Source organism: Lampetra planeri, chromosome 51 (genome assembly GCF_965212315.1).
Source record: "Lampetra planeri chromosome 51, kcLamPlan1.2.h2, whole genome shotgun sequence".
NCBI lineage: Eukaryota > Metazoa > Chordata > Hyperoartia > Petromyzontiformes > Petromyzontidae > Lampetra > Lampetra planeri.
Window position 1 is genome coordinate 6,636,870 of NC_136157.1, and position 13,160 is coordinate 6,650,029.

The 13,160-nt window shown below is 47.4% G+C and overlaps 1 protein-coding gene across 4 annotated transcripts in view; it reads left to right on the forward strand.

Annotated features, from left to right (window-relative positions):
* LOC144734518 (von Willebrand factor A domain-containing protein 5A-like) overlaps positions 1-13,138 on the forward strand; it is a 45,825-nt gene extending 32,687 nt beyond the window's left edge. For all 4 annotated transcript variants that reach the window (XM_078616749.1, XM_078616750.1, XM_078616751.1 and 1 more), the window contains exons 15-21: positions 945-1,052; positions 4,626-4,706; positions 5,493-5,567; positions 6,372-6,455; positions 8,624-8,730; positions 9,526-9,649; positions 11,054-13,138. In XM_078616749.1, coding sequence (XP_078472875.1) covers positions 945-1,052; positions 4,626-4,706; positions 5,493-5,567; positions 6,372-6,455; positions 8,624-8,730; positions 9,526-9,649; positions 11,054-11,154 — 680 coding nt within the window. In that variant the 3' untranslated portion in view covers positions 11,155-13,138. The remainder of the gene's footprint in view (positions 1-944; positions 1,053-4,625; positions 4,707-5,492; positions 5,568-6,371; positions 6,456-8,623; positions 8,731-9,525; positions 9,650-11,053) is intronic.
* Positions 13,139-13,160: the final 22 nt, after the last annotated feature.

The following is a 13,160-nucleotide window of genomic DNA, read 5'->3' on the forward strand; positions in this document are numbered from 1 at the left end:
TGTTGCCAGATTGAAGGGTAAAAAAACAATTATCATGGCATAGTTGTGACGTATGGCTTTTTTGAGTTGCCGAGCCGATAGAAGCAAGTTGCCTGTACATCCAAATCCGTATCCTTTACGTGACACAGATTACACTGGTCAACACACTTTTTCTGGCACAAGGTTTTAAGGTAATTTTGGGGTGCTGATTCCAAATATGGCATCAGTTTTTGTCTGTCACATCAGGTTTTTGAGATATCAAATATTGCATTTTCAATAAAATTGCAGAAGAAAAATATTAAATAAATGTGGATATCTACATAAAATGATATTATAAACACACTATCCTAAAAATACAGCACCATATTTTAACACTAAAGCAGTCACTGACTCGCAACAACTTGCAATCATAAGTGACAGAGTTAATTTCGGGTAAAATCAATGAAAATGGGGTATGCCGATAGCATAAAAATGAGATTTGATAGAGCAAATCTGAGATCAGATTTGGAATCGGCACCCTGAAATTAGTCTAAAACAGCTGCAAAAGTCCAGGCCAGAATTTTTTTTTTGATGACCAGTGTTAACAGGACCCTGCGGGGTGGGCTGGTAGGAATAATACTAATACCGGTACAGGGATATCGACCGGGTATAGAGGAGTTAAAAAGAAAATGATTTGTGCATGGGGGGTGAGCGATGACGTCCACACCCCCCTCCCCACTGACTCGCGCGCCCACAGAGATTGCAGCAGGCGATGTCATTGGCTGCGCCGGATGCGACGGCCATCTTGTTTAGTTCATTTAGTTCACGGATCGCAGGGGGAGCGGGCGGCCATCTTGACGGACAGTCGGACGGACGGACGGACACATTAATCTATTGGTGGTCTGGTCCACTTCGTTCCTACCAGTATTAATCACCCTCTCTCCCACCCCTCTCCCCCACCTGTGCATATTTGTTATCTTTTCAAGCCCCCATGGTCTACCACGTTGCCAGGGATGCCCTGCCGGTTGACTTCTCTCACCATCGGCATGGGCCTTGGATGGATTTTGGAGCTCGGTCCAAGAAAACGTCTCAGCGTAAGTGTTGGAATTTGTAACGTCAGTCCGAGCCCTCATTGTTTATCGATGATGATGATGTTGTTCGTACGCCAAATTGACACCGATTGCAAGTCGTCAAGTCTGTACTCTTAGTTTTTTCGGTAAAGTCACGTAGGTAAAAAATGAAATTAAAATTTATAAAAATAAAATAATAAAAATCGCGACGTTTCGGAGGCAACACAAGTCTCCGTCATCAGGTGGGACCGTCACAGCCAGATTTGCTGTATCAAGTGAATCCTTGCAGTCACGAAAGCTTCAAATCTAGAATCATCAAGTCTGCATCAAACACACATCATGCTTATGGTAAAACGTGCAAACGAACATGCTTTCCATCATACAGGTTTTCTGGGTTGGATCGCGTAAATATAAACGTGTCGTTAAACCCGCCGACACAGCCAATTAGTAAGGTTTGTCATGTAAACAAAACATGCCAATTAATGACTAGTGTAGAGAAGCTCCCACGGACGCACTCTGAGAAGAAGGTAAGTTATGGGCTTCCGCCAAGAGTTTATTAAAGACTTCACAAATACACATAATAAAAACAAAACATAATAAAATAATTCTCACGACGTTTCAGCCACAACGCAAGCAGCCGTCCTCAGGTGAAGACCAGGTCTGTCGGGGAGACTGCGTCAACTTCAGGTATGTCGGGGAGACAGCGTCAACTTCAGACGCTGTCTCCCCGACAGACCTGGTCTTCACCTGAGGACGGCTGCTTGCGTTGTGGCCGAAACGTCGTGAGAATTATTTTATTATGTTTTTTTTTATTATTTTATTACTTCCCTTCTACGTGACTTTACCGAAAGAACCAAGAAGATGAATCCCTGCAGTCACGAAAGCTTTAAATCGAAACTTCACAAATACACACAAGGGTACACAACTCCCAGGGGTTAGGGGTCCTACTCTGAGTCCTGGTTCCTGCCCGGCTAGCTCCGGTCTCTCTCTCTTTCGTGTCGGATCGTGGACTCTGCCGACTCCACCGACCGGAGGGAGAGCACCTCTATCGCAGAGGTCGCAAACGGGTTTTGATTCCTTACCCGTACCCGGCCGCACCAGGGTTGCAAATGGGTACCCGTACCCGGCCTGGTACGGGTAGCCGTTCCCTACCTGTACCCGGCCTGGTACGGGTAGCCGTTCCCTACCTGTACCCGTACCCTACCAGAAATGAGTGACAAACGGCTACTCACCAGTGACTCACGGCCTACCCGTACCCGGCCGCACCAGGGTCGCAAACGGCTACCCGTACCCGGCCCGAGACGGGTAGCCGGGTATCGGGTAGGGTACGGGTATCGGGTACCCGTTTGCGACCTTTGCTCTATCGGCTACCACCGGCTTCTCCCCAGACTCGCTACTAGATCCGTCTCTACCCCTGGTTCCCTCTTCACCCTGCTCACTCTACCCGTTCCCACAGTGACCCCGCTATCATCACGCGGTCTCCCTTAAGTACTCCACGAGACATGACGTCATCGAGCCGCCCAGCGCGCGCATGACGTCACGTTCCGTGACGTCACGTTCCGTGACGTCATCGCACTGGACGGCACACGTGACGTCACGTCCCCATTTTACTCCTCTACACTAGTACAGCACACCGGTGTGTTGGAGAATTGGCATGATTTTTTACGTGACAAACTTTACTCATTGGCTGTGTCGGGTGGTGGCGGTGGTTATAACGACACGTTTATATTTACGTGATCTAACCCAACAACAAAAACACTTTGATAGTGCGTACTCATACTCTTGGGTCTTTAGGTCAAGTCGAGACATCTTCACCTGAAGACGGATTGCTTGTGTTGCGATCGAAACATCGCGATCTATTATTTTTTTTTATCTACGTGACTTTACCGAAAGACCCAAGGGTGAATTCCTGCAGTCACGAAAGCTTCAAATCAAGATTTCTCCCGGATAATATTGGTCGCAAAAAAACTACGTGTTAAACAAACGTGTTTTTTTTATAACAACGCGCGCATTGCCTTTTGAAACTGATTGGCCTACACCAGAGACGCAGCCTCCGTTATGGCCTCATCTCTCGACCACCGGTGTTGGACCGGAGAACAACGCAGACAGTCGAACAGCGCCAAGGCAATGCAGATATTATAGTATGAATACCTCGAGTTGAGCAGTTGATATCCCTGGGAGCCTTGTTTGCCAGTATCCTTTTTCATCACCTCTGATTAGCACAGGTTTGCTATATACGGTGCAAAAGAAGTTCAACATACATGTATCTATGTACGTTGAAATTTTTCTAAAATCTCACTGGGTCCTCCCTCCATCAAGTCATGAACAAATAACATTCTTGACGATTTAAAATTTTGATTTAAAGCTTTCGTGACTGCAGGGATTCATATTCTTGGTTCTTTCGGTATAGTCACGTAGAAGGGAAATAATAAAATAATAAAATAATATTAAATAATAAAATAATATTGTTGGTCGCGTAGAAGGGAAATAATAAAATAACATTTTTATTTCCCTTCTACGTGACTTTACCGAAAGAACCAATAATATGAATCCCTGCAGTCACGAAAGCTTTAAATCGAAATTTTAAATAATATTCTTGGTTTCGATTTAAAGCTTTCGTGACTGCAGGGATTCATCTTCTTGGTTCTTTCGGTAAAGTCACGTAGAAGGGAAATAATAAAATATTATTGTATTATTTATATAAAATATTATTGTATTATTTCCCTTCTACGTGACTTTACCGAAAGAACCAAGAATATGAATCCTGACGATGACGCGCCCTGACAAATCGTCGGTACGTTCCACTTTTGACGATGCGGCAAAATCAGAAGGCAAACCTGTAACCCCTTATCAGTACCCTACTTTATCACAGACCAATTCAGACCTTATTGGTCACCCCGTGCCTTTATAAATCTCAACGTTAATCCTACAAAGTCCCATCACAAGGGAAAAACACAAACACGTAGACCAAAAATATGCGTTTGTCCCCGTATTGAAACGGCTGTAACGCCGTATGGACCTGAAAACTCAGTTTCCCTGCACAAGAATACTACGGGGTAAGCCGTGTGGGCTGGCGGGTGTGAGAAAGCGTCTCTCGACGATGATGCATACATTGTCAGAGTTATGTTTTTTGTTTGCATTATGACTGCAAGTATTGTGGTCTATGTAAACATGACTCCTTGTAAAAAAGGTGTCAGTTTTGTTGCCAGATAGAAGGGTTAAAAAACAATTATATTTTTTACTGGCAAATGAGGTTCCAATGGTGTAAATGCTTACCCCGAGCTCTCATACTCTGATGGTGCATTGTCTTTGAGTTGTGCGCCTTTTGGCGTCATCTGGTCCAACCCATGTGAGACTAGGCTCTAAGGAAAGCTGTCTCGGGTGTGGACCAATCAACTTCAAGGACAGTGCATACATTATCAGAGTTATGTTTTTTGTTTGCATTCCGACTGCAGGTATTGTGGTCTATGCAAACATGACTCCTCGTAAAAAAGGTATCAGTTTTGTTGCCGGATAGAAGGGTAAAAAAACAATTATCATATTTTTTACTGGCAAATGAGGTTCCAATGACGATGATGAGACACTCTTGCCTTGCAGAGCACCAGCTCCAGGCTGCCGAGTCGGGATATGGCTCCGGTGCATCAACTCGCTCTTCGTCGCCAACGCAAGAAATGTCGAGTAAGCACAAAACCTCCAACGTACGGGGCGGGGGGGGGCTGCGATACCGCTGCAGTGTCCGTTGTCGCGTGAGACGGTCTCTCATCGTGGGTTGCCCTTGGCTTCGTGGTGAAGCGAAATGCAAGACTTGTGATAGTCCCAATGTCGGCAATGGCTGGGTGGGGATACACAGAGGGCATGGCTAGGTGGGTCATACAGAGGGCATGTCTGGGTGGCATATACAGAGGGCATGGCTGGGTGGGGGATATATCGAGGGCATAGCTGGATGGTTTATGCAGAGGGGATGGTTGTGTGGAATATCCAGAGGGAATGGCTGGGTGGGACATACAGAGGGCATGGCTGAGTGGGATATACAGAGGGCATGTCTGGGTGGGATATACAGAGGGCATGGCTGGGTGGGATATACAGAGGGCATGGCTGGGTGGGATATACAGAGGGCATGGCTGGGTGGGATATACAGAGGGCATGGCTCAGTGGGATATACAGAGGGCATGGCTGGGTGGGTCATACAGAGGGCATGTCTGGGTGGCATATACAGAGGGCATGGCTGGGTGGGTCATACAGAGGGCATGGCTGGATGGGTCATACAGAGGGCATGGCTGGGCAGGATATACAGAGGGTTTGGCTGGGTGGGATATACGGGGGGCATGGCTGGGTTTGTCACGATTCGCTGAAATTGGCCACACAGCGGAGCTCATGAGCAGACTATTGGCATTTCTCTGTATATTACGATGAGGGCTTGTGAATTTCCTGACCATGTATATTTGCCGTCTTGTGTTTTCTCAGCTTCCAGTGAGAGGCAATCTCAGCGAAGAAGCCATAGGGTCTTTCAGGCGCAAATCTCCAATATGGCCGTGGAAAGTAAGTGACATCAGAAGCTCGTTTTCGCATTCAAAGTCTCTTTGCGCGGTGCTACACACTGTAATCATTATAATAATAATCAGCCACGATCAATTAAAGTTCTATCCTGATAAGTAAATTGATACTAGATGGGACCTTTTTTTTCCAGTTTCAAAGTATGATGGTGCATTGTCTTTGCACTGCTCTCATTTGTGGCCAGGTCGCTTCTGAAAAACGAGCTATTCAGTAAAACCGAGTGAGGCCTTACCTGGTAAAATAAAAAGTCTTGTTTTTACTTTATGTCAGTGGGCAAAGCATTTACAATGAGATTCTCACTGCAGAGGCAACGGACAAGTTTGGGTGGTTACACGGTGATGGGCATGCGGAGGTAAAGATGCAATTTTTATTTCATCGAACTTGTATTTCCGTTTAAGAAACGTTTGGAGAACTGTGACACACTGACCACGTGGGTTGGAAAACGTGAGAGCTGTACCTGCATCAAACTTCAATGCCACAACCGTATCACCAGTCGATTCCGTCACTGTACTGGGAATTGATCTCAAGAATGTGCGAGGTAGCAGTGGTCGTAATAGTGATAATAATAGTGAAATGTTGATTCTGCAAACCTATAAATGTTGTGGCTTTGCTCTGCAACACATCGGTGTGCTGTCCTCGTAACGAATTGGCATGTTCAGTTTACGTGGCAAACCTTACTCATTGGCTGTGTCGGGTGGTGGCGGCGGTGGGTTTACCGACACATTTATTTATTTACGCGATCTAACCCAAAAAACACCTGTATTTATGGCTGCCAATTCTTCCCTGCAGAGAAATACCGGCAAGGATCGCAGCAAATGTGGCAGACTCCTTCGCGCTCGAACAGCACCACCAGCCCCTACTGCGTCGAGATGAGTGAGTCGCGCAGAGTCGGTGTGTGTCCCGCACTTCTGGTTAGAGTGGTTGGCTACGTACGGTGTGAAAGAAGTTCAACATACGCACGGAGGCGCGCGGGTCGCGCAGGGCAAACGCACGCCACTCGCACGTGGCGCGTGTGTCTGCTTTGGTCACAGTTTGCGAAAAAGTGTTAGGTCATTCATTCTAGATTTGAAGCTTTCGTGACTGCAGGGATTCATGCTCTTAGGTTTTTTCGGTAAAGTCACGTAGGTAAAAAAATAATAATAAAATACAATAATAATAAATCACGACTTGTGTTGCCTCCGAAACGTCGTGATTTATTATTTTATTTTATTATTTGAACATACTCTTAGGTTTTTTCGGTAAAGTCACGTAGATAAAAAATAAAAAATAAATTAATGAAAGTTAAATGAAGAGCTTTACTTGATACAGCAATCGTGCTGTGACGGTTCCGCCTGAAGACGGAAGCTTGTGTTGCTTCCGAAACGTCGTGATTTTTATTTTACTTTTATTAATTTTATTTTTTACCTACGTGACTTTACCGAAAAAACTAAGAGTATGTTAAGTCATTCGGTGAACGTTACTAAGTGGTGCTGCACAAAAAGCGAAGATGGGAGGGGGGAGGGAATCAATTTAGCGAGTGATCTTGACGTACATTTTTTAGTTGAAACTAGCTTTACTACTCGGTTTGTTGCATGTTGGGAAGTATGCTAAATATTTCGAACAGACACATATTCACAAATTTCCCTTTTTTATATATATATAGATATAAAATATATACATTTTCAAAAGGTTACAATTGCAGCGAACATTGTGGTTTAACGATTGGTTTAAATCGGCTAAGTGAAGTGATTTATGAAGATCACGAAAGTATCGTGTTTAGCCATGTTGGCCACCGCCTGCCATCGTTTACACCACCAGCTAGCATTGACACTACTCGCTAAACGTTTACAATATTAATCCGCCCGCTCGTCTGTCGACCAACTGTCTCAACAAAGTTCTGCACCGAGGCTACTTGGTTGTAATAATGAACGACGTGGCTGGCAGGGATGACGTCAAACCCAAGCTGGAATTTTCTCCTTCGTTTTCGTTCTCCCCTTTTTAAAACTCAAGTATTTTCCCGCACTTAACCCCGACTCCCCCTCCATGTCCCCCATCACGAACGCCCGTCCCTCTTCCCAACTTCCTCTCACCCATTCATCACCAACCACTTACTGTCACCGTCTGTACCTGTCAACCCCTTATCAGTGCCCTCCCTTATCGCAGACCAATTCAGACTTTGTTGGTCACCCCGTGCCCCGTTATAAATCTCAACGTTCATCCTACAAAGTCCCATCACGAGGGAGAAACACAAACAAATAGACAAAAATTGATTTATTTGCCCGTATTGAAACGTCTGTACGCCGTACGGACCTGAAAACTCAATTTCCCGGCACAAGAATACGGGAAAACCGTATCGGTTTGACGGGTATGGAATCAACGTCGCCACGCATTTATTTCACGTCGTAATCTTCATATCCATCGCACGCCATCGCCGTTCTTCTCGTCGACGCATCACATCGCACCGTTTCACCGTGCAGTTGCTAAGTTCTCTGTTCAGCGCCTTGGTCAAGGCGCGATATCGATTGAGGTAAGGTTCGCACTCGTTCCACACGAAGCGCCCACCACAAATTAACCACAACACCTCGCTGCTGACCTCGTCAAGGAACATCAACCACCACCATCAGCACGCAAACTCCTCCGGTCAACCTCAAAGCGGCGGCGGCTTTTGACTCTGCCATCGAACAAAGCCGGTGGGTCACCGCATCGCGCGGCGCTTTCAGGCGCGCTTCTGCGGCCGTCTGGAACGCTCTTCCGATATTCGGAAGCCACTGGGAGCCTGCGCAACTTTTGAATCGTCTAGATTGACAAACTCATTTCTTGAGAGCTGCTTGCTGTTGTGTTTAGTTTGTTGTCCATCCCCCCCCCGCACCTCCACTTAGCACAGTGCGAAAAGAAGTTCAACATGCATAAGACCAGCCGCCAAGACCACGTTCTCAATCTGCCGCGCGTGGTAACGCGACTTCCCCGGCCTTGCCACCCTTTAACCGTGGGCCGTGGTCTTCTGGGACGGCCCAATCCCCCTTCCCTTCCCCCTCCTCTCTGTGTGTTGTACCCAAAACCAGGTCACCTGGTCCATTTGCAGCAGGCGAACGGATCGTGGGAGAGTTTGGAGCAACTGGCTGTCGCGCTCCAGATCCCGATCAAAACCCTTCGGAGTGAGGCTCCGCAGGTGAGAGCCTCGGGCGGTTTCGCTCTTCCCACCGCCCGCCGGGAGAACGGGCAGCGCCGCGAGCAAAGTGTCCGCACGCCCAAAGAGCTGGAGAAGCCTAAAGCTTGAGAAGTGACTGATTGTTGCAGCCGCGGCGATTGGCTGAAACAAAAATAGCGGTGGGGGGGGGGGGGGAGGTTGGGGTGACCTGCGTTCCCGCGTCCGCCGTTGGATGGGGGGTGATGGACGGGGCTTTGTGGCGTCATCGGTGATGTGAGCTGCGTCACACTAGGCATGGCTCGCCGGCACCAACGCAACAGGGGGTAGCGGTCGGCCCCAACGCAGCAGGTGTAGGGGCGGTCCCTACGCAGCAGGGGGTAGGGGCGGCCCCTACACAGAAGGGGGTAGTGTCTTCTTGGTTCTTTCGGTAAAGTCACGTAGAAGGGAAGTAATAAAATAATACACATAAAACACAATAAAATAATTCTCACGACGTTTCGGCCACAACGCAAGCAGCCGTCCTCAGGTGAAGAACAGGTCTGTCGGAAAGACTTTAAATCGAAATTTAAGGGGGTAGTGGTCAGCCCCAACGCAACAGGGGGTGGGAGCCAGCCCCAACGCAGCAGGGTTTAGGGTCTGCCATAACGCAACAGGGGGTGGGAGCCGGCCCCAACGCAACAGGGGGTAGGGTCGTCCCTAACACAGCAGGGGGTGGTAGGAGCTCGCCCCAACACGGCGTTATAGCTCATCGTATTTCTCCAGTATAATTAAATGTTCTGATTCGGCCCACGCCTGGGTGGTGTTGTGCGTGAGCAGGGCATGGCGAACGAGGTGTGGGCCACGGTACTGGCGCTGGTGTGGCTGCAGTACCGCGCTGCCGAGCAAAAGCTCGAGTGGGATCTGCTCTCCAGGAAGGCTTCGCTGTGGCTCGGCCTGCAAGGTAATAGATTCTAGATTTGAAGTTTTCGTGACTGAAAAGATCCACGTATCACAAGATGCTTATCTATCGGCTTAATTCAGCCAATCCCCCCCCCTGCCCAACCCCCCCCCCCTTCCTCCACGATGCCACGTGCTCTCTCTCCCTTCTCGGCCACTTGGCTGCTCCCCCCTCTAGTATCCCATATAAACATGCGTCTCAGAAATAGCTCTCTTCATACGCTGCAGTGATTTTTCTGGAGCGGCTACCTGATGGCGGAGGCTCGTGTTTCCTTCGAAACGTCGTGATGTTTTAATTTAATTTTCATTGAAATGTATTTAGCTTTTTACCTACGTGACTTTACCGAAAAAAACAGAGCAAGGTAATCGTGAATCGGTGGTAAGGGGCGGCGTCCGTGTGGTGTGCGCGCACGCAAACCGCTGAGGTTCGCTTTGGAATGATCACCCTCGCTCAGAGGTCGCAAACGGGTTTTGATTCCTTACCCGTACCCGGCCGCACCATGGTCGCAAACGGGTACCTGTACCCTACCCGTACCCGGCCGGGTACGGGTATCGGGTACCTGATTGCGACCTCTGAGATGAAGCCATGTTGCAGGCGCGAGTGGGTTTATTCTAGGAACTTGAATTGTGAGAAGAGACAAGACGTTGGGAAATGAGTGACAAACGGTGACTCACCAGTGACTCACGGCCTACCCGTACCCGTACCCGGCCGCACCAGGGTCGCAAACGGGTACGGGTAGCCGGGTATCGGGTAGGGTATGGGTATCGGGTACCCGGTTGCGACCTCTGCCCTCGCTCCACGTTGGCCACATTTAAGTCCCCTCCTCGACTAAACTACAGCAATCTCTCGATTATCCGCGTGCGGTTCATCCGATTTTGCGCATTGATCGCGTACCTGAGATTTTGACGTAAATTAACAACTCGTGGATTATCCCTTAAGCCCAAATTAAGAATCTGTAAGCAGTTATACGACATTGTTATTGTTGGAAATGTGTATTACAAGGCACGTGTTTTAAACCAAACAAAAATATGTTAGCTCCGGTTAATCCGAAATCCACGTGATCGCCTCTACAGTACAGTGGTTGCCAGATCTTTACAACAGTGGGCGGAGTTTGATTGACGTTGATTGGCGTGGCTCTGCTATCATCCACTTAGTGGGCCCAGTCTTCTGCGCGGGAGCAGGAAAGTGTTATCACGGAGCAACTCAATTTTCTTAACTTAAACAACACATCGTCCTGCGGAGGGAGCTGGTAGGAACGTTGGGTTGCTCGGTCAATGGCCAGGGTCAACGGCGGCGTGGTGTATTCCGTAAATGTGCCCGATTTTTGGCATCGGCTCCAGTTGAGAAACAACGTCGGGGCAACTGCTGACGATGGCCACCGATTTGATTTTGTTTTTGTCGTTTCAGGAATTGACATCACCGCCGCGGTCGAGGCTGCCAACAAGGCGCTTGGCTCGTCCGTCAAGCCCTCCGACATTTGCGTGGCGAGAAGCTCATCGATGCAGTGAGAAGATACTCTGAGGCTTTTTCGGTAAAGTCACGTAGGTAAAAAAAAAAATAGAAGTAATAATAGAAATCAAATAATAAATCACGACGTTTCGGAGGCCAACACAAGCTTCCGTCTTCAGGTGGAACCGTGGAACCTGAAGACGGAAGCTTGTGTTGCCTCTGAAACGTCGTGATTTAATATTATTTTATTTCTATTATTACTTAAAAAAAACATTTGTTCCTTTCCTTTCCTACGTGACTTTACCGAAAAAACCTAAGAGTATGAATCCTTGCAGTCACGAAAGCTTCACATCTAGAATCAGTGAGGAGATCTCGGCTCGCAAATGACTTGGCAAAATTCGCGTGGGCACAACGCCGATGTACTGTAAGATCTGGTCGTCGAGGCTCTGCGGTGTTTTTTGCCATGGTACCAAATGTTTTGTTTATTTTTAAGCAACGCATACGATGTGTGTTGTGGGATGGTTGGTGGCAGAGGTGTGGACTCGAGTCATGTGACTTGGACTCGAGTCAGACTCGAGTCATGAATTTGATGACTTGCGACTCGACTTGGACTTGCATAACAATGACTTTGTCCCACCTCTGGTTGGTGGGGGGTGGCAGGCGCGGGGATGTTGGGCAGGTGTGGTGGGGGGAGGTGTTGAGACTCCTGTAAACTGGAAATGGCACTCCCGGCGCTGAGAAATGTCATGGCGAGAAGACTCGAGACAACGTTTATGGGACGTCCCTACGCTGACAATGAGGCGCTGCGTTGAGCTCTCGTTTGTGGTCGGGGTCGCCCGTCATCCCCCTCCGTCCGGGATTCGATTAAACTGAGAAGCACTTTTTCTATCCCACCCCCACACCACCCCTCCCTCGCTCGCCATGAGAATATGGAATTTCCCCAATTGGCTGAGCAGCGAGGGTTGTAAAGTTTTTAAAGGGGAGCACGACCTCGATTGGAAAACGAATTTCTTCAGAACTGCTTCTTGTGTTTAGGTTGTTGACGTCTCCCCCGCACCTCCGATTTTAGCACGGTTGGCTCCGTACGACGTGAAATTATTTAGACATCGTACATAGTCCCAGTTGAGTCGAATGCTGTGCAAGTCACTCCTGTAGCATTCCATTGTGCATATTCCCCCCCTGAATCGGGTTGTGATTTTAGGGTGTGTATTTTTTTTTTTAACATTGCTTCTTGTACCAAATACAATATAAAAAACACAAAAAAATTACATTATGAGCTGTAAGTGATCTCAAGTTAATGTCACGGAAGGCCAAATTTAAGCCATCGGAGGGAGGGGAGGGGAGGGAGGAGATGGAGGGGATTTCGTGGGGCGCCCTACCCCTGAATTAGCCCATAAATCTTTGGGCACACCGTTCGTAAAATTTGTACCTCTTCAGTAAGTGGTTATAAAAAACAAAAACTTTTCTTGTTACATTTCAAAGTGATATCCTGCATAGTGGTGAATTGCACTACAGGTTCACTGCTGCTGTGGTTTCTCGATGTTGCTAGTTTTAACTCCTGTACATCGGATGGGGCCCGTATTTGCATCTCGACAAGTGTTGCTCGACATCCGATGTTCATCTTCTTGGTTCTTTCGGTAAAGTCACGTAGAAGGGAAATAATAAAATGATAAAAATAAAACATAATAAAATAATTCTCGGAACGTTTTGGCCACAACGCAAGCAGCCGTCCTTGCGTTGTGGCCGAAACGTCGTGAGAATTATTTTATGATGTTTTATTTTTATTATTTTATTATTTCCCTTCTACGTGACTTTACCGAAAGAACCAAGAAAATGAATCCGATGTTCAGTTGAAATTTGCCGATGGCTACGTACGGCGCGAAATAAGTTCTATGTACGTACTTTTGAAATACAGAAGTTACCATTTAGAATAATTGCGTTTTTAGTTTGCTGCGTCAGGGATGTGAATCTGGTCCTGCGAGTTTATGGCTCCGTTTGTTTCTTCTGTAATTGCATTTCATTAAACTCATCTGCAGCAAATGGGTTCTTTTTCCCCGTCTTCATT